Source organism: Aquila chrysaetos, chromosome 9 (assembly GCF_900496995.4).
Source record: "Aquila chrysaetos chrysaetos chromosome 9, bAquChr1.4, whole genome shotgun sequence".
NCBI lineage: Eukaryota > Metazoa > Chordata > Aves > Accipitriformes > Accipitridae > Aquila > Aquila chrysaetos.
The window spans coordinates 16,755,469-16,775,854 of NC_044012.1; the positions used below are offsets into that span (position 1 = coordinate 16,755,469).

The 20,386-nt window shown below is 40.2% G+C and overlaps 1 protein-coding gene across 2 annotated transcripts in view; it reads left to right on the plus strand.

The window, feature by feature from the left end:
• The window catches only part of NKD1 (NKD inhibitor of WNT signaling pathway 1), a 115,564-nt gene that overhangs the window by 64,409 nt on the left and 30,769 nt on the right, over positions 1–20,386 (plus strand). For both annotated transcript variants that reach the window (XR_003925130.1, XM_030026426.1), the window contains exon 4: positions 6,609–6,666. Coding sequence is in view for 1 of the 2 variants with exons in the window: in XM_030026426.1 (XP_029882286.1) it covers positions 6,609–6,666 (58 nt within the window). In the remaining variant the exon portion in view is untranslated. The remainder of the gene's footprint in view (positions 1–6,608; positions 6,667–20,386) is intronic.

The window sequence follows — 20,386 nt, forward strand, 5'->3', positions numbered from 1 at the left end:
GGTCATCATGGCAGATAAAGGCAGTAAAATCCTAAACCGCAGCAGCTAAACCCATCCAGGATCATCTATCAGAGATCTTAGAGGAGAAATCTGTTTTCTGAACAAGTCTACCTGCTGTGATTATATTATGAAGAAATTTTATCTGAGAGAAGCTTCCATGCATGGTGGAGGAAGAAAAACCTGTCTGTAATGGATCACAGAGCACCAGGTTCTTATTTCAGAGAAAGAAAACATTATAGAAGTTGAGCTTGCTGCTTCTGCTTAACAGACTGCATTATTGCAGTTGCAATGTGTATTTTAATGTTGGTCTAAAAGTTAAAGTCACCTTGACTTCTTCTCCAGGTGTGAGCTGCTTTACAGATTCTTTACAGAAAGTTGAATCCTGGTGAGTTATCTTTATTATTAAATTAGCTGGAATGGCAAACTCAAAAGGAAAAAGAGAGAGTAAAGCCTCCTGGTTGCAGAAGAAAAGGTAAAGTATGCTGCAGGAGGAACAATATTAGGCTTAAACAAAGGCATAAATTTGTATTGCTCTATAGAGTTTTTCTGTATGTTATATGCTGTAATTATTAATTGTATTTGCCTGGTTTCAATTTTCATTATAGTGAGGCTTAGAATATATACTTTATTTGTGTAAGGCCCTAGGTATATAGATTACTTATGAACAGGGAAGGAGAGGAAGCACTTGTCCTAAACAGGACACTGTAATACAGAAGTGTATGGTTTATTTCAAAAGGCTTACGAGGGAGATCTTCAAGCATTTTTGAAAGAGAATATTAATATGAAGACTTCACTTCCAAATGCAGAGCGTGCCAAATGCATGCCCAAAATGCATTCTTATGTTTTGCCTGTAAGTAGTAATCACACAACATTGTGTGCACAAATGTCCACTTTTATGTATGTTTGACTGTATGGGTTTGTATTCATGGAAGCTGCTAACCTAGCAAAATGTCATCTCCAAGTATGTCTGACTACAAGCAGTTTGATTTTTGTTTTTTTAATTTATTTAATTTTTGAGTTCTAAGCCTGGCTATAAAGCTGCATTTGTAAAGAGTGATGATCACCTCAGATAACTGAATATCTACTTTTACCTGCATTATCCTAAAATAAATGATACCATTTTTTGAGGTGTGAATAGGTTTCCTAGAAGTGAAGACTAGGCTTGAGTTGATTGTAGTTACACATGGCTATGTTTCTAGTCCATGGAAAATTTCAGATTCCCAAAGGGCAACTAGGTTCCTCCCACGAATTGTTTTTTGAAAAAGTCTTTTACCTCTTTCTTTTCAAGTCTGGACAAGATTAAAAATAAAGTAAAACAATAATAATGACTGCTTTGGGGGTTGGATGGGTTTTGTGAAGCATCTTCAAGAGACTAGGTTTTCAAAATCTGCTAAGGACTCACTCTATGAAAATCAGACTTATTTTGGAAACTTGTTTCTTGCAAGTGAGACTGAGGCATTCAGAATAGCCACTTAGCAGTTGACAGCGCCCTCAGTCATTTGGGTGAAAGGCCAAAGGGCATCCTCATTCTCTTGAACCTCTAGTTCTTGGGATTTTTTTTTGTCTACATCAAGAATGGAAGTTTGTGCATAGGTGACATGGCATTCTTGTTGGCAGCTACTTTAAAACTGTTATAAAATCTACTCCACATGATGTTAGAGTTACCACATATCTTGTCGCTTGCACTCCTGTTGTGAAACACATTTCTTCAACTTTGCTCTTTCCAAAAGTACTGGAACTTTATTGCATCAATATGAGAATAAAGAGAGAAAAAAATACATGTTTCAGTCAGATGGTTAAAAATAGGGAGGAAAGTTTTCTTGGTTGACAATTTGTTATTTTGCATGTGTTTTACTTGGGGAAAGTGGTGCATATGATACCTTTATAAGAACTTCACTAAAACAGGAAATGTGTGCATATTTTCTGCCAAAAATGTGGAAAATTGAGTATCTTAAGGCTAAATCAAAGGTTTTTAATGAGATGCTTGAAGAAGGAGAGGTAAAGCAACTTGTTTCTACTTGAGAAGAGCAACAGCTTTTAGAAAAAATGTTAATTAACACAATATTGGCTGTGATGTAATACAGGGAGTAGGGGGGTCCGAACTTTAAAAATGTGCTTATTATCATGATAACCTACCTAAATCAAAGGTTATCCTCTGATGTATCTAATACATCTGTGGATGTAGCTGTCTCTACTTACACCAAAAGCAAAACTGTATTTAACACCATGCTAGTTCAAATGTGGGTTGCTAAAATACACACTCTGTTTGCATTCTGTAGCTTTGGCTCTTATGTGCTGGGTGTCATAGAGAGTGGCATGAGAAAGTAGAGCCAGGACAGGTAGAAAGAGTCGTACTGATGACCAAGATTAAAGGAATCAGTGGGCATAGAGGCTAGGAGGTAGAGCTAGATGTGAATGCAAATACAACTGTGTAGAGCCTGGAAGGTGAAGACAAGGAGCTTGGCCTCAATGCAGAAGCAGAAAGGGAGCCAGCAAAGGCATAGGAGGAATAAAGCGATGCAGGCAGAACCATGGGTGAGGATCTGGATGGCAGCATTTTCAGATAGCAGGTGAAAATGAAGTCAATAGCTGGAAGCCCCAGAGTCAGTGCCCGGCCTTCAGTCTCCAGAGTCTTGTATCAGTAAGAAAACCGTACAGGGTGGTTAGGGCTAACATTGGGGTTAAAACAAAAAATAATTCCTAGCAAGTTAGAATTCATTGGAGTCTGATTGCACGGCAAAGGTGGGAAGTGAGTGACGATTGCCTGACTTGTAACCAGCTGGATAGAAGCCCTGGGGTGTGGGAGCTTTTAAAGATTGTTTTTCTTCCGTGTGTATGTATATAGTCAGCAGCATTTCTGAGGGAGTTGCACTAATTAACTCTTCTCTCCACCCCCACCCTCTTAAATCTGAGTACAGCGGCACCTATCAGAATGGGATATATGGGACACAAGGTCCTTTCTACCCAGGCCAGGCAGCCAGCTGTTAAGAGTTTTGAAGCAGATGTTTGAGCCTGAATCTTAGTCATTCTGTGTGATTTGTGTTGGTAGCTAACGGAGGCCAACTTATTTATCTGGGAAACTCCCGGTGAGGTAGAGGCGCTTACTCTAGATGGGTTTCTGTTTAGCAGCCTATAGAAGTGGCATGCTGGAATAATCTTTCTACGTAAATGTTTCTTTTCTTTATTCTTTCAAGCACTCCCTGACCTCATTTATATAGTATTTCACAGGGTACATCTGGTTTTGGTTGTTTCATGACTCAGTGTTCCAGTTTGAAAATGCAGCGTTGTGATTTAAAACATCGTGTCAGGACAGTGATATACAACTACCCATGACCTAAATGTTGTTGCTTTTACTCTCGCAGGCACCGCTCCTGCTGCGGGCCGGGCTCTTGCAGCTGCGCAGGGAGGCCCATGCTGCAGAGCCTGGCCAAGCGGCAGAGCTGCTCTTGGTTTTTTTCATCCCCTCGAGCCTGTTTCCTTTGTGCTCCAACACACTTCTCCCCAATGTCAAATATTCCTACCTGGCTATAGCGTTTGCTTCCCACTAGAATTTCTGGAGCTGCAAGTTATATTTTACGCATCTACCCTTTTCTTTTGCTCCAGTCCATTTTCTGAATTTGGGTTGCTGGGGGTAGATGTGCTCTTTTATTCACGTTAAGGCAATTTGAACAGGTTCCTGGGAGAATACTCCATTATACAGTACGAGCTGTGGTCAGAATTGTTTTCTCTGGTGCTTGCTCAGCTTTTGTACTTTTCTGTTGAGTGTGAGTTTGCATACACTGTCCAGAATCCTTTTCTCAAGCAGGTGCATTTTGGTATTTATCCAGGTTGTGACATATGTTTCACTGGTGCTAAACATATTCAGGTATCTTGCAGTTTTTTTGACAGAAGAGTTAATGGTAATAAGATGAATGATATAGTTTTTTCTTTTTCCCTTCATTTTTTTCCTGTAAAATATTAGAGTTGCCCACGCCTTTCACAGATATACATCTGTCTATCAAAAATAATACGCAGAGGAACACATTTGAATGGGAGCTGAGGAATTCTGCTTAAATGTGTCATGAAAATGTTCAAATGATACTCTCATCAGTTTCAGGATGGATTGTCAATTTATGTGCTATTTAACAGTTATATTATGGTTCAACATCATAAAACCACTTTTCTAGAATTTGGTAATTTATAATAATTTGGTTTAAGGCAGAAACACTTACTGGAAATTTGCTTGCATTAAGTTACTACTTTAACTTAAATATCTAGGAGCTAGAGAAGGAGTGAAACTAGACTAGAATATAAAACATATTTACTTAAGACCCATGTAATGATTAAAAGTGAGAAAATAAGGAAGCTAGCTTCATGAGTATTAATGCTTCACTGTGCTGTTTTACACTTCTGTCTTCCACTCTTTTCCATTGAGTTACTTGATGGTGCATTTTACATCAACAAATGTATGTTCATTTTTAAGTGACGTCGTTTGAAAAATCATAAAAATTAATGACTTGTGGGTTTTGTAGAGGATGAGATTAATGACATCGTTTTAACAGGCAACATTTGATATCCAGATGCACTGCTTGCTTTGCTAAAATTTTAAGAGATGAAGGCTACCAGCTAGATAGTGTTCTCTTCAGAGGTACATCACAAGTAAGATCATACCTACTCATTGCATATTTGCTGATCAGGTTAACAGAAAATATTTTTTTTTCCAAGAGAGCAGGAGGAATTCCGAGTTTAGTTAAAAAAAAAAAAAAACAAAACCAAAAAAACCTCAACAATACAGTTATTAAATATTTAGCATTGTGGGAGAGAGCAGAGGTGCCATATATGCCTATGTAATCACTTCTATGTATCACTTGATCTATGAGAGCAGTCAGAGGTGTGCTCTCAGAACTTCATGGAAAATGATGACATGGGGCAATTTGATCAAACAAAAGTATACCAACTTTTACAAGGCCCTGGAAAGACCATCTTCTTGCAGAAATATAAGTTACGCCAATGTTTAATGGCTTCTTTTTGATCATTGTCCGTTTCTTCCATAATTTTTAAGGTAATGATTGATATTAATCAGCTCAAAAAAAAGAGAAATTTTTTTACTGGAACAAAACCTCAAGGAAACAAAATAGTTTTTGTGATTTGCTTCTTGGAAAGCTAAATCCAGAATGACAGCTTTTATAGCAACATTGTGATGTGCAGAATCCTAGCATTCCGGGCCAGGTCACCAGCATTTCTCAGAGCCATTTGGCCTGTGAGTTCTAACTTTATTTCAGGGTATCTGCTCATGAACAGAACAATATTTTCAGGGTCTCTGAGCTAGCTATCCAGTAGTGTTTGTGAAATCTAATTTTTAAAATGCTGTTGCAGAAATTGATACTGAAGAATTCCTAAGATATGCTTTTGTGGCTTAGTTACTTTCTGATAACTAATCTCAAAAATAACATTTGGGCATGTGGAAGGCAGAAAAGAACCTCTGTCAGCTTTTTCAAGAAAAAGAGGTGAACTGCTTGTATCATGATAAAATTGCTTAACAATAAAGCTAATGAATACAACCAGACATTAATTTTCACGCATTGTTCCCTTATTCTTATCTTGTGCAAAAAGCTCCGTACTGTCAACTTCCAGTTCACAGGTTAATGCTGAGAATGCTGGCTCTGTGTTCCTGGTATGTTTTTGCAGGTGAAGTTAAAATGGCCATGAGTGCAGGACACCAGCTTTTTAGGACCATATCCTTCTTTATCACCATAACTATTAATCAGTGGCAGAGAATGTTTGTGGAGAATCTAGGGAGCCAGCCTATAAAGTAAGGTCAGTGACATTATGGTGATGCTAGAGCCTTTGGAATGAATGGAAGAAGGCCAAACATGACGATAGCTGTCATTGCTTATGGTTTAGCTGGGATAGGGGGATGGAGCTGGAAGGGTCTGCTAATAAGAGAGTAAGAATGCTCTTCAGGGTCTTTGTAAGTGGGATTAGCTCTAAATCCCACTGATGCCCTTTATTACTATTTCAGCACCATTAGAGAAATGTTTTTTGGGGTCTGAGATAAGATCATCTGCATATCTATAGCATCTGCTTCGGTATTGCTCTAGACGTACTGGGGCTGACAAAATTTTATTAATTTCAGGACTGAAGGATCAGGCAGCTCTTCAGAGTCTGGTATCTGCTTTTCTTGAGTGACCTCTGGCATATGAAAGTTTTCTGTTTGTTGGTGGAACCAAGTGATAACATTCCTCTGTGGGTAGTGAAGGGCTTATTTCTCCTTTATCATTTCCATTTGGAGTTTTTTTTATCTTGCTTGATTGACAGGATGTTGAAATGCTAAATATTAATCTACTTTGTAAAAGGATTTGAATATGAACACTTCTTTTTTCTTTCCCCTGTACAATCTATTCATCTCCATCAAACTTTTGTCCTAAAGTGTGTCCAGACCATTGTCAAATAGCACCAAATGCATTGACTACCACTAATAAAGTGATTGACTTCTTTCCTGGAAAACAAATTCTGTACTCTTGTTACTGTTTTAAATTAATCCTGCTGATAATAAATACATATTCTTAACACATCAACACTTTGTATATAGTATATTTGTCATTCTTTTTTTTTTTTTTTTTAAACAGGATTTATCTGGGGAAGGCTACAGAGACACTATTGGTGATGAACACTTTCATCTAGAAGGTATTTAAAGAACAAAATTTCTTGGTTAATATTAAGGAGTATTGGAGTAAGTCAGTGAACAAGTCAGTGTGAGAATGTATATATGAGAGTGCAGTTCTTGATATACTGATGCATTGTTTGCCTGGCAAAACTTTTAAGATGGGAATAGGGTATTATTTCTGTATCGTCTACCACTGTCCTCCCAGTATCGAAAAAGTCACCCAGTTGTATCATAGGGACCAAGTGTTTTAATTCAAGGTCTCACAAATTTTTTCCAGGTTTCTCTTGGTATTGGTAGCAGTAGTGAATATCACTGTCCCCAGCAAAGGTGGTAAATGCGATCACTGAAAATGTTAGCGCTGGGTTTTGTGATACACTGCACACCCTTCTGTGTTACCAAACCAGATTTAGAAAATCCTGCATTAATTTCTAATAAAGACCAGAGACTCTTAGTCAATACATGTCTCTTGAATATGAATGGAATCATTATTCCCTCAAATAACTTCTTCCTTCCAAGGCTCACCTCATCTCTTCTTCTGATCAGGCCTCTCCTTGCATTGGAGATGGAATCATTGTTGTGGTAGGAAGGGCCTTTGGGGACCTTGAGTACGGACACTGTATTCTGTGTGCCAGAGAACACATCCAAGGTACCTTGAACTTCCATTGGGCAAGTGGGGGTTGATGAACAGAAGAGATTAATTTAGGGACATTGTTGATCATTCTTTAAAAAAAAAAAAAAAAAGAAATGAGACTTCAGAAACTCTCTGGGAAACTCTCTAGTTTAACAAGTGGTTGCATGGGCTGTGTGCTAGATTTGTATTATAGGCTAGTGGAAACAATATGCCCAACTTATTTAGAGCAATGAACCATGTCAAGCTTAACTTGGAAATCTCTATCCTTTTATAATCCAGTCATTTTTTTCTGGTGGTAGAGACTTCTGTCTAAACAGAACTTGAAAGATTCTCTATGTTAGAATGTCTGTCTTCCAGTTCCTTACCTGTGAAATGTGTTAATACTGTGTTTCTTGGGTCCCATGTTTCTATCATGTCCGTAGTTTACAAAGAATGTTCCCTCGTATGTGCCTGTGACATAGGAGCTCAATTTCAGCTGGCGCTTGTAGGCTACTTTTAAACACAAAAGCAAGATATACTTGCCATGATGGAGTTGGTGTTTGTTAAAAATGTTTCAGTATTTAACTTCACCACAGTTTTCCTTTCTGCTCATAGTAGGGCACAATTCCTATAATGGGTGGCGTTTTAATTTTCAGAATTATAGGAGAATCTACTTAACATGGGATAATAAATGTCAGTGAGGTGAATAATTTCATTTTTCTGTGTCTCATTCTGCCTTCCCTTGCCTCTAATTATTTCTTACTTTGTTGTGTCAAATTGTCTTGCATAGCAAACATAATATCCAATATATAATATTTCCAAACTAGTCAGCAGCAGGATTGTTTTTATTAGAGTGTGAAACCTTTTAGGCTACTGTACTTTCAGTCTTTCAGCATTTTTACATTATTACTTCTGATGCATCTCATTTCTTATGAAGTAGCTGAGCAGTGCAGACAAGATATAGATACCAGCAGGTGGTCCTTTCTCTGTGTGCTCCCACCGGGGAAGAGCTGTTCTGTGGTATCTTTCCAGTTGGGGGGCAGGTAACTGTTCCCACTCAGTGCTCAGGCAAATGCATGCAGATTGCTGAGGCTTGGCCCTCATCCCTTCTGCTCTCAGATCTCCACACTATGCTTTCCATGCTGGGGACAGTGTTAGCCACTTCCCTCTTGAATGGGATATTGAAAATCTTCTTATAATCGACTAGAAGCATTGTGTTAAGACAGGATGCTTTCACCCTTTTTGTATAACTTCGTACTTTTTACTGGCATAATATTTTTGGATGATTGTGATAGTACTAGCATAAAATTGTGATATTAGCATAAAGTGAAGCTGAAACATGATTTGAGACCTTTGTTAGGGCACAGCTTGAGTTCTGTGTGGCTTAGGTACAAGAGGACCACTGTCATAGCTCTTTTCTGCATAGAAATGTTTTGTGTGAAAAGATAATCAATATTCTAGAAAGTATATTAATCTTTCCATCTGAAATAGTTCTGCCTTTATCTTGCTACCTCATAATCTTTACATGTGTACTGGCGTAACACATATATGTTGCATGATTATACATTCATGTGTCATAAGATAACATAAACATCACTGATAGCTGGTTTCAGAGACAGGGAGGTGTAACACACTGAAACATGGTTGGTTGGGCTAAGCTCACAAAGGACGTGAATGGCAAAACAAAGACTTGAACCCAGCTCTGCCAAGTACCAGGCAAGTGTCTAATCAGTGAACTATATTCTGTCTTCATAAATACATGGTAGGTATGGAAAAAAATGAAAAAGAAACATTTCTGAGATTTGCAAAAAAGCACAGCAGGTGCCACAGTTCTTCTGGGTTAAGGGAAAGTTGTAGCCTTCACACTCAGAGACTTTATTGGAGAATAAATCTGAGTTCTTTAGAAGACTCTCGCTGAAAAGACAAAGTGGCAATAAGAGAAATAATTGAATTCCTTATTTTGTTTTACATAGCCAAGTTCATTACCTTTTTTTTTTCTCCCTCTCTTTTTTTCCCCCTCTTAGCTGTCTGAGCAGTACTGATAAAAAGAACTCTCTTTGCTGGATTTAACTTCTGTGTTGTTATGTAAAGCTTGATCAAATCCTTTCGTCTTAACAGACTTAACTGGCCAACAGCAAAAGGCTCGGGATTCTGGGATTAAGATTGTATTCGGTAAGAGGACTGGTGCATTAGTGCTTTCTTTTGAACTATAGAAAGAACAAAGTAAACATCAAAAGCATTAAGCCATGAGAGCGGATTGTTGACTCGATGTTGCTGCATGACAAGAGGTTAGAACTCAATAGTGGCGACTCTGTTTACTGAGTGCTGTGCAGAAAGAAACAGTTTGAACAGTATTGTCTATTATATCCAGCACCTGCCTTTGATTTTGCTGCTGAGCAAGTCACTAAATTGAAATTTTTTGATTTTCTCTTACGTAGTCAGTGATTTCCTTAGATAAGAGACACCATTGGAAACCTCAGCCTCTTCTTATATTACTCTTACTCTGTTTCCCTTCCTCTTTCATTAATAACTCAACAATTGGGCATGCTGGATATAGGTTCTGTAGTGGATTCATTTGCAACTTTTATTCCAAGTTTAGCAGTGCTTTCCCACTGCATTTCAGACTTCTACTTGCCGAACTTAGAGTATTTGTGCAATCTGCTGTGGCTGTGTACGAACTTCTCATGCTTGAACTTTCTTGACCAGCAGTTTCTGCACAAGAAGCATGTGCTTCATCATTCTTCATGTCTAGGATAAAAGAGCTTGCATTTTTCTCTTCCTTGTCCCTCAGTAGAATAGTAGGTCACCAGAACTGAATGACTGGAGGTGGCTCTGGAAGAAGTCACAAAAACTAGCACAGACACTGGGAGATATTTTTCATTTCATTTCAGTGGGGAAGCTAAAATGGCAGGTAGGAATTGAATGTAGCATCAAATAGCAAGACACTCTTCCATTATGTATACATGCAGGTGGCTCAGAAGGACATCTGCAGTTACTGTGTTCAATAATGACATCCAAGTTCTCTCTCTGCTCTTCAAGGTGTAAGCAAGCTTTTTAATGAATCATTCAAGAGCCCTGCTCCTGTTTTCCAGAACTTTTTTCACCTCCTTTCCCTGGACATTTGGGAAATTTTCACAGCTAAAGCCTGTAGACCAGGAGAGCTTTCTTATCTTGACCACTCCATGTCTCTATGAAGTGAACTGGGGTTCCTCCATCTTATCACTTGAGCATTTAGAAGCTTTTCAGAGCAGCCTGTTTTCTCCCTGCTTGTGACATCTGAACGAGAAGCTGGAAAATCTCCCTCTGACACTGATTGTGGAAAAGAGGCAATTTCCTACTTGTCTCAATACAAGCTCTTTAGAGCCCAGTGGGATATAGCTATCAGTCTACTTCAGCTGCCTTTGGAATTCAAGGTGAAGTCCTTAAGCTCAGGAGACACCTAACCTATCACCCCAATTACTTATGTGATAATGTGATTTCACATGTCACTGTTCTGAAAAGTATGACTTAAGTGCTTCTACTAACCAGAAATCTTGCATCTCTGTGAGATCAATCTAGTCCTCTACCCGTCAGAGGAGCTGCCTCTTGTGCCGATAGCACTCTGTTCCCTGTTTCATTTGTCAGCCGAGGGCGATGTCTTGATTACTATTCTCACAACAGAAGACTGGAGAAGATCCAAGCCTTCCTGGTGCCTTATCTGAACATGATATCCAAAGTCCTGCTGAAAGTAGTGACAAAGCTTGACCTGAATCAACAAACCCATTTTTTGATAAGTTTCCCAAACCAGGTGTATCCAAATCCCTAGGTGTAAGATGTTCCCTCATCTGGTACCAGAAAGGACAAAATTATTCAGGTCATCTTCTTGCCCATAAATATTAGAGAGCCCTCCAGCAGAGTTCAAAGCACATGTTGCTGAAAAAAAATCTATCATATCTGTAAAAAACCTACTTCTAGCACTTTTCACACATTTACAACACATTACGGAATTTCTAAACCTGCAGGTAAGGCATGCTGTATTCAGCAAAGCAGAAAAATAATTCATTATATTCTTAATATTATTATATGTTTTTCAAGATGTTACTAGTATGTCCAGTCAGTCCTTCATCTCTTCTTCCTCCACCCAGCATCCAGGGAATCTGTGGTCAAGTGGGAGCTGAGGTGTGGTTAACAGAGTTCTGCCGTGAAGAGCTGTGTTGTTATTTTTGACTTGAATAAGAACTAATAAGCAAACAAGGAATCAATAGTAAGCAATGAACTAGTCATTTAAGGCTGCTGATCTCGCGCCCAATGCTGCCGACCTTCCCAGACCCCCCCCCCAGCTGCCCATGCTTCCCCCACCGTACGCATCCCAGAGAGCCCAGTGAAGAGAGCACAGTGGCTTCCACACGAGTGCTGCCGAGGTGCCTGTGCTTCCCCCTTGCTGGGGCTGCAGCTGCAGGGGAGGGCATGGGCTGGAGTGTGCCTCCCCCACAGCACCCTGCAGCAAGGCCGCTCTCAGCACTGCAAGATAATTCCCTCTTCTCTGTCTCTCCATTCAGGAAAAATTCAGTGGTGACTTTAGTTCCTGGAGTTGTTTCTAAAATTGGAAATTGGAAGAATATCTGTTGGGTTGTCAACTCAGAGGAAGGGTGGCACTTGGTGGCACCGAGGTATGGTACTTGGGCCCAAATTGTTTATAAACTTGTCAGCAAAGGAAAACTTGAACAAGGATTTTAACTAGTTTTAGCTAACCATTTATTTGCATGAGACACTTTTTACCATACTTTATTAATCTCTTAGCTGTAATAAATTCATGTATTGTGCTAGGCTGAGCTATGAATGGGTAATAAAAGGCGGTTATTTCAAACTGCATGCTCCTTTCTAGTTAATGTCTTCAGTTATGACGGTTATTTCATTTATTTCCTCAAGCTTAAAAATTTTTCTACGTATTACGAACACAAAATTCCAGTGTATTTATAGAAAAGACATAGCTTGCATCTTGCACACAGTCAAAGTTGCTTTAACTCAGCACTGTTGTTACTACCTACCTAGTACTATTGATGCAGGCTTGGTGCTTTGCAGAAAATGAAGGTCCCTTCTCTGTCGTGTTCTTAAACCAAATGCCTATTCATCACTGACACTGCAAACAGAGTGCTAATAATTCCACCTTAAAAGTGCTCTTGTGGTCAGCCTTCTGTGATGTTGTATGGGAACTCTGCGTTTTAATGACTTGTTGCTAATCCTATGCACTTACCGTAGATTTGCTATACATAAGTATATGCTATGTGATCACTGCAGACTGGTGATCACTTGCTCACTGGCTGTATTTTTTTCGGCTGTCAAGAGGTTTCTGCTGTACCCTTTCCTACTGCTCAATATGACATGAACAACTCTGAGAAATATCTTCAGCTTCAGGGTGACCCACTGGCACCAGCCACCGTTATCTGACAAACAGCTAGTCCCTTCCTAGGCTGGAAGCTGATAAGCAGGTTACTGTGCATTGGAAGGAGTACCAAAGAACATGAAGGGGGAGGGGGGAAAGGAGCAGTCGAGAGTGCCAAGAGAAAACTGCTTAGTTTGGCAGTTAGAATAAAAGCCACCAAAGAACATGAGACTGGTAGGATTAGCAGAAGTTTTCCTGTGGTCATGCACAGATCCAGGAAATTATAAGAAGCAGGTAGGCTGTTTGCCATGAGTGGGAGGAAAATCTTATGGCATAAGGCACTTAAAAAAAAAAATTAAAAAAAAATAAAATTATACAAGTGTTTCTTAACATTAGCTGTTCCAGTTGAGGAGGGTTGGTATTTTGATCAGAAGCTTTTACTTCTAGAGCTGCTGTTTCAAGTGCAGCCAGGTCAGTAGTGATGAAAGACTGTTGCCATCCAATGGTTGTCCATGGCCTGTATGTAATGAGTTAGTGGTCTCCAGGTGTTTCCAAATGGATCTTTACAGTGTCTAACAGCTCCCACCCATGTTGGCAAGTGGTGCACAGAAAGGCAGTGAAAAGCGGGCTGTTAGGTCACCTCGGAGGGTGAGCTTTCCTCCTCGCACTGAGCCGCTGCTGTGTGGAGGGTATGTGCTCTGCTACTCGTGCCATGCTTGTTCCCTGCATGTAGGGTATTGCTCTCTTTAGCTGACATCCCACCAGCTCCTACCGGTGCTGCCTAACAGTTTTTGACAGATGATGTGTTTTGTCTATGGTTTGAGAGTTTTGCTCTGGGTTATTAATCCTCTGCATTAGACTGGGAAGATCATACATGCTGTAAGTTATAGTTCCACATTGATGTCTGTATTCAGGTCGTTCTACACTGCTGGAAAGTTGTTATTCCTGAATACAAGCAAGTTGCATGTTTGGTTCAGGGATACAACAGCAAAGCTGAGAACAGAGCCTGGAATTTCCTGCATCCATGTCTGTCCCTTACAATATGACAGAGAGAGGGTTTCAAAGTACAGTACAGAAGAAGATCTTCCAAAATTACAAGTGGTCTCTATTCTTTATGGTGGCTGAAGAAAGCCAAATGTTAATATTAATTTAATTGTGTGTAATGTATAAAAAATATTTCAGTAGAAAACTGAGGTAATGAAAAGGGAAGTGAACAAGCACCTCAAAAAAGGAAAGAGTTGATCCTTAGTGAACACCTTAAACATGGAAAGCTGTAAAATAATATTGTATGCATGCTTGGTATTTATAACAATATTGGTTTTCCATACTCTTTCCTTCTACCTAAGACTGGCAACTTTTCCTTCCTTTACAGAGAAGCTAATGCACTTTCTGAGTGGTCATTAAAAAAAGAATCAATTAACAATAAGAATATTCATTTACTCTCAGCCCTGGGGTAGTCATTAACTAGTTTGCTAAGAGGCAAAAAGTCACCTGTGGGTATAGCTGTTCAAAACCCCATGTGTACAAATCTCTCAAGCTGCTTCTCTTGTAGCATGGTAGAGCCAGACCGTCAGGGTGCATGTGGGAAGCAGGAGAATCAAAGGGCAAAAGGACGTAGCTTAGGAAGATGTCATCAAAGGCAGGAGGGCTCTGGCATTTGCCTTCCACATCCCGATGGTGAGCGAAGCATCACGGCAGAGCTTAGGCAGCAGACCACGGGCACCCAACTGGTTGCTCACATCAGTGAGTGAAGCTCGAGGGAAGCTACCATGTAGCGGGGCTGCGAGAGGGGTGAGAATGGGTGCCAGTGATGAGGCGCATGCTCTGTGCATGAGGTTTGGAAGGGCTGGGCCTCAGTAATCTGGTCTCACCAAATCAGTCTTGGTCATTGGTGTTTCCCTTGGGCTGTCAAGGTTGTGGTTCAGAGGAGGAAGGAACTGTAGCATGTGTAGGCATATCTGGGTGAGCTGTTCATCTCGCTTAGGCTGGGTAACAATCACACTGAGCGCACAGGAATGCAGGCTGGTGCACAGCTCTGCACTAGCTGCCCACCGCGTGGGTACGCCTGTCAAACCCTCAACACCGCCCAGGGATGGCTGGGTTACAGCTAGCCACGTCTGTCTGCATGTCCTGCTCTCCTGCCTCTGCAGTGGTGACTAATCTGGGAAGCAGGGTGTACTATCAGATATACCATGGCAAACTGACGGACTTGGGTGTATCTGTGAGAGACAGCTGATCTAGTGTGTATGGTACAGAGATAAAGCTGCATTACTGTACATGTGCAGCAGTATAAAAATGTACTTGAACTTTGCCCCAGGACATCCACCACCAAGAACCAAGAACGAAATATGGGAACAAGTCAGGAGTTTGAAAACAATCTCTCTGGAAACATGATGAATACCAGTGGTTTCATTTATTCTACTTGAAGAACAAAGGTCCTTTTCTACTTTTAATTTCCCAGCAACGATTATTACCAGTTATTTTTCTTGTAGCTTTGACCACAGTTCGTGGAGGTTTTATTAAACATGTTTTTGAAAAGTGAGTCAAAATGCCATTCTTCTCTGACTCTCTAGTGACTCTCTCTTTTTTATTTACCATGTGAAACTAGAGCATATTTCCAGGCAAAGATTTGGGGTCAGATAATACTCTCATGCTGGTGTTCATGGAATTATTCCAGTTTTGTGCTCTTGTAATTGAAAGACGTTTTGGCCCTTGCTATTTCAGAAGACAATATATTTGTTTCAAATCCCTTGCCTTTACATGAAACGTTACATTCATTTTTAGAAACCTTGAATACTGCATTTAATAGGCAATATGTCCTGCTGCAACTCCCGAATGTTCCTAAAGTTGCCAGTTCTCTTGTGTTTGAGTTGGTCTTGACACAGCCAGACAACAGAGTTTCAGAGTGCTGCTTTTGCTGGGTTTTTGGTAGCTTTCTGCAGTAGGCTTTTGTTTAGATCCCATGTGCATGCTCCTGTAAGGTCCTTCTCTCCTGCCCATAGGGATTTCATATCCCAGAGTGTCTCATGTGAGGATACAGTTTATGACAGGATTAAATAGTTCTTGCATTTCTGGGAGCGAATTTAGGAGCCATCCTTTTATATAGACAGCTAGATGGATGTGAAGCTAGATAAATGCCTGAACCTTTGGGCTGGATAGTTTAGACACAACAACCTGTCATCCTGCTGAACCTTACAAATACACAGGCATGTACATGCAGACTTATAGAGGCAATTTCAGTGAAAAGCATATTGCTTTTGCCAGTTGCTGTTCCAAATTCAAAGTGTGTATCAGTCAGGGTGCTTTTGTGTGTTTCAACTCCACTTCTGCTGCAGTAGCTACAGAAACCCAAAGTTTTACCTCACCAGGCAGAACAAGTGCCCTTTGTTACCTAGACAGATTACAGCTTTTTCTAAAGTCTGCTCTTCATAAAAGCCCAGCTTGAACAGTGGAAATTCTGACTTGCCTCAGATACTGAGGAGACTTTTATAGTTTCAAGTAGCTCCAGGGTTATATTTTAAAAGTTGAATTTCATCACATGTTTCAAGTTTGGTGGAAAAAAAAAAAAGGCATGATATTTTTAGCAGAAAAAAGTCCCCCCCACACCTTTTTTCTTAACAGATGTTTCATCTCAATCATATCCAAACCTCAAAGCACAAGTAGCAGTCAACCTTATTCTCCTGTGGAGAAAAAGATAAAATGTCATTTGTTTGGAAGAAGGTTTTTTTTTTTTTTTTTTGTAACCACAACTAGTTTGTGAGTAATAGCAAATAATAAGTGCAGCACTATGGGGTTGTGGAAATGAACCTGAAGCAACATTTCTGCTCTTGAAAGAGCTCAGCGTCCAGCTGCTCTTGTTAGATGGAAAGTCCCAACCCCCAGCCTACCAAAAAAATAAAAATAAAAATCAAAACCCCAAACCAGTAATCAGGTTTTTCTTGCTTTATAAATCTGGTCCAGCAATCCAGGTCCTTTCACCAGTAAAATATGTCATACAAAGTGCCCAACTTTGTACCGAAAAGGATTTAAAACTGTGAAGGTAACAAAAAGACAGGAAAGGACTAGTAGTTGTAAAACAAAATATCCAGAAGTAAAAGAGCTGCTACCCAAGGAATTTTCACAGGGCTCGGGAGGAGCGGAGAGCTTTGCTGTGCCTTGCAGCTGGGGCTGCACACGGGGCTCGGTGATGGCGGGGAAGCGGCCGAGGGGAGCCAAGACGGCCCTGAACTCTGTGCGCAGAAGATTTATTTAGGAGGGTGTTATAGTCCCTCTTAAGGATTTGGAGGCATGAAGCTAAAGTGTGGTGTTGCAGGCCTTTTGTTGTTGTTGTTATTTTAATGAGCCTTTACAGAGTGGAGCCATCCAGGATTCACAGTGGTGCTATCTAGGAGGATATCGCAGCGTTTTCCACCAAAGGGGGTAGCTCAAAGTAGGAAGCTGACTCTTCAGTTGTGAAACACATGGGCTCTCTAGAGCAATAGGAAGGGCTGGATCCTCCTGTAAGAAGGGATGCTCCAAACTGTCTCCTTTTTTGCATTTTGAGTGGTACATAGCACAGCGGGCTTCCATCTCTGTGATCTTTAGGCTGTACCATAGGTGAGCGGTTACCTGCGTTTGCTCTATGGGAATCATTTCTTGTGATGAGATCCTGTGTGCTCTCTAGACTATAAATAAGGTGGTGGGGTCAAGCCTTGGTGCATTTTATTTCTTTGCATGTTTTTCAGTTTGTGATGTATCACCTTAGTAACATTCCACACCCATGTGTAAGTATGAGAAGGGAAAGAGATGTATGCTTGTGCATGCACACATATATGCTGGACTATTAGTCACTACATTGCTTTTCACTTGTGTTGCGGACCTATATCTGTTCTCCCCCACCTCTCAGAGTAACACGTAGGGCTCTGAGGGTGGGAATACTGAATCCGCTACTGAATATTAACTATGAGAGAGTTGTCAGATATGCAACTGATTCATCACAGCCAAAATAATGTTACAGTACAGGTCCACAACATTGCTCTCTATAAAAGGCTAGCTTTGTGAGGGTCAGAGTGACATTATTCCTCATGGGAAGCAATTCTGATGAAATGAATCTTACAGTTCAGATACCTTTAGAGGCTCTGTTATCATAGCAAAGGTGGTGGAAACATGATTTTCCCATTGAACATCTAAGTTAGATGGGAGTGAGTTGATATCAAAGCCTACATTATTAATAACATTACCTACTCAGCCTTCATTTGAATAAAGGGTTATGTAGTGGCTGGGTTTTTTCTTCTTTTTCTTCTCTTGTGAATCTCAGGGGAAAAAAATCCAAAGAGACAAAGAAAATTTAAAACAGAAAATCCTAGGTGAACACGCATATCTGCAACTTACACTGAGAAGGGGTTTTTAAAAAGCAAAATTATTACCAGTTACTAAGCAAAATCAGTGTATGGCCATCTTTAGAGAACAGAGGTCTTTCTTCTTTTGCTTTAAGTTACAAATGATCAGTTGGTGTCCCCATCTGTCACTGTTCAGCAACAGAATTCAATGCTTCGCAGGCCCATTCAGAGCTCCAGGGACACATAATGCTGTTAGAAAGTGGTAAGTGGTCCATATGACAGTGACAGTTTTCACTTAAGAAGTACTTACCCACGTTAAATGATACAGATAGTTATAGCAGATTGCATTCTGTTAATGTGGCTTTTGATATGCTTAATGATCAAACACAAATCTTGCTGCTACAGGTATCATCCTGAACTATTCTGACCAAAGCTTATGGAGATTCTCCCCTCGTTCCCGCCGCCCCCTCCCCCCCCTTTTTTTTAAAGATAGGGGAGGGGAGGGAGAAACTATCTTCTTTGATCTCCGATGAGGAAGGGGAAAAAAAGACTGTTCTTTTCAGGCTTTTGGCTAACACAACAAACAGTGTTTAAAATTTAACTTTGCTTAATTAATTAGTAATTCTGTTTAGTGCTGTCTGATCTTCATCCAAAAGGTATTTTGAAGCTTGAGAACTGAACATCAAAGTGTATTGGGTGAAGATGGTCAAGTAAGGCATTTAATCTGGCAGTTGCTGTTGATGAAATACAGCCAGTTGGGGAGCTAATTGGAAAAAGAAATCATAATCTGGCAAAATTCAGCAAACTCCCTCCCTTCAGCAAACTCACTCCAGAGAAGTGTGAGAAATCTAGGTTTAGTGTTTAAGCATGTATGAGTTACACCCAAGCTAGCAGAGAGAGACCATATTGTCCTTTGTATCCGCATCTTTAGTACAAATCTTTTTTTGGTAAGGAGATAGTAAAAGAATTCCCCGCCCCCCCCCCCCCCCCCCCCCCCCGCCCCGCAACTCAACAGCCAACAATAGATGCCAGACCTAGACAGAAACCTGTGATTCTGTATCAAGGCTTGGAAATACTTCTACTTATATGTGTCAAATTATTGGGGTTAGCAAAAGGAATTGAAGCTTTAAGGGAGGTAGTGTTGCACAGACCTGTGAGTTTGACTATTTTTTATTCAGGAGAGAAAATGTTGTGTTTGAGTGAATTTCAGTTTAGCAATTCCCAAATGTCCTAGTGGTGACTTGTCAGTTAGAATCATTATCTGATGCCTGAATGATTAAAACATACTTTGGTTGTCTATTTTTGTTGGGTTTTTTTGCAAGCCATCACATGGTCTGAGTCACTACCCCTCTGTTCTGTGCCTGTCTCCCCCTGGTTGGGTGCCGGCAGTAGGTCTTGTGACATCTTGAATCCTCCCCCCCCCCCCCCCCCCCCCCCCCCCCCGCCCCGGTGTGCAATTGAACCTTTAATTTGTGTTGTGACCATCAACAGGAAACAGTGAAATAGAAGAAAATTACTTCTGTCCATATTTTCAGGTTGAAACACGCATCCCAGACTAGTACAAAGTACTACTATTACAGCTCTTGCTAAATTGGTTTTGTCTTGTCCCACTGGTCTCAAAATGGACAATTAATTTCCCTACAGTAAGTTTCAGAAAAGGCAGCTTGATCTTTGTTGTTTTGAAGGGTGTGTCTAATTCATCAGCTTCAGCTTTCAACCAGAGAAAGTTGAATACACGCTTTTGGCACTGACCCAGGACAAGCCTGTTTTTCTATGTGCTTATTCTGGTGGCTGTGGAACAGGAATGCTACTCCCTTCCTGGTCCTATTCTGCCTAAGTTCATTTGCTGCTGGAGAAGAGGACCTTCACTCAAGCAAATTTATCTCCATCAGGGATATATTACAATCAACTCTGTGGAATAAAACCAAAATGTGTGCTTAAGGGGGTGATATCTTTTAATCCATGGCCTCCAGGAGAACTTAAAAGTGAAATCTGAATGTGAATGCAATTGTTAATTAAAGGACTTCTTCTCAATTTGGACTGTGAAACATAGTTATTATTGCTCTGGTTGTTGTCATGCAGTCAGCAAAGAATGTCAGTTATGTTTGTCGAACCTGATTTGTAATGAAAAAAATGTTGACAGAGCCAGATAATTTAGACGTCAGAGACTTCAGGAAAAACAACACAACTAATTGTCTTTCTATCCCTTTGGTCCTCATAGTCTCTGACTTTAAGTTCTGCTGCATCTGCTAGATCTGTAAATTGGAAGTGAAACCCTTACCCTATTGACGTCAAGAGGAATTTTACTACTGAGCTCGGTTTGACTGGTTGTTTGACACTCAATTCCACCAGTCAAATATTGCTATTGGAAGTTCAATTTGAGCTTCTACAGAAGTGCTTATGACTTCATCCCCTTGTCTTGATATGTGTATGCATTTTTTAATTTTCCT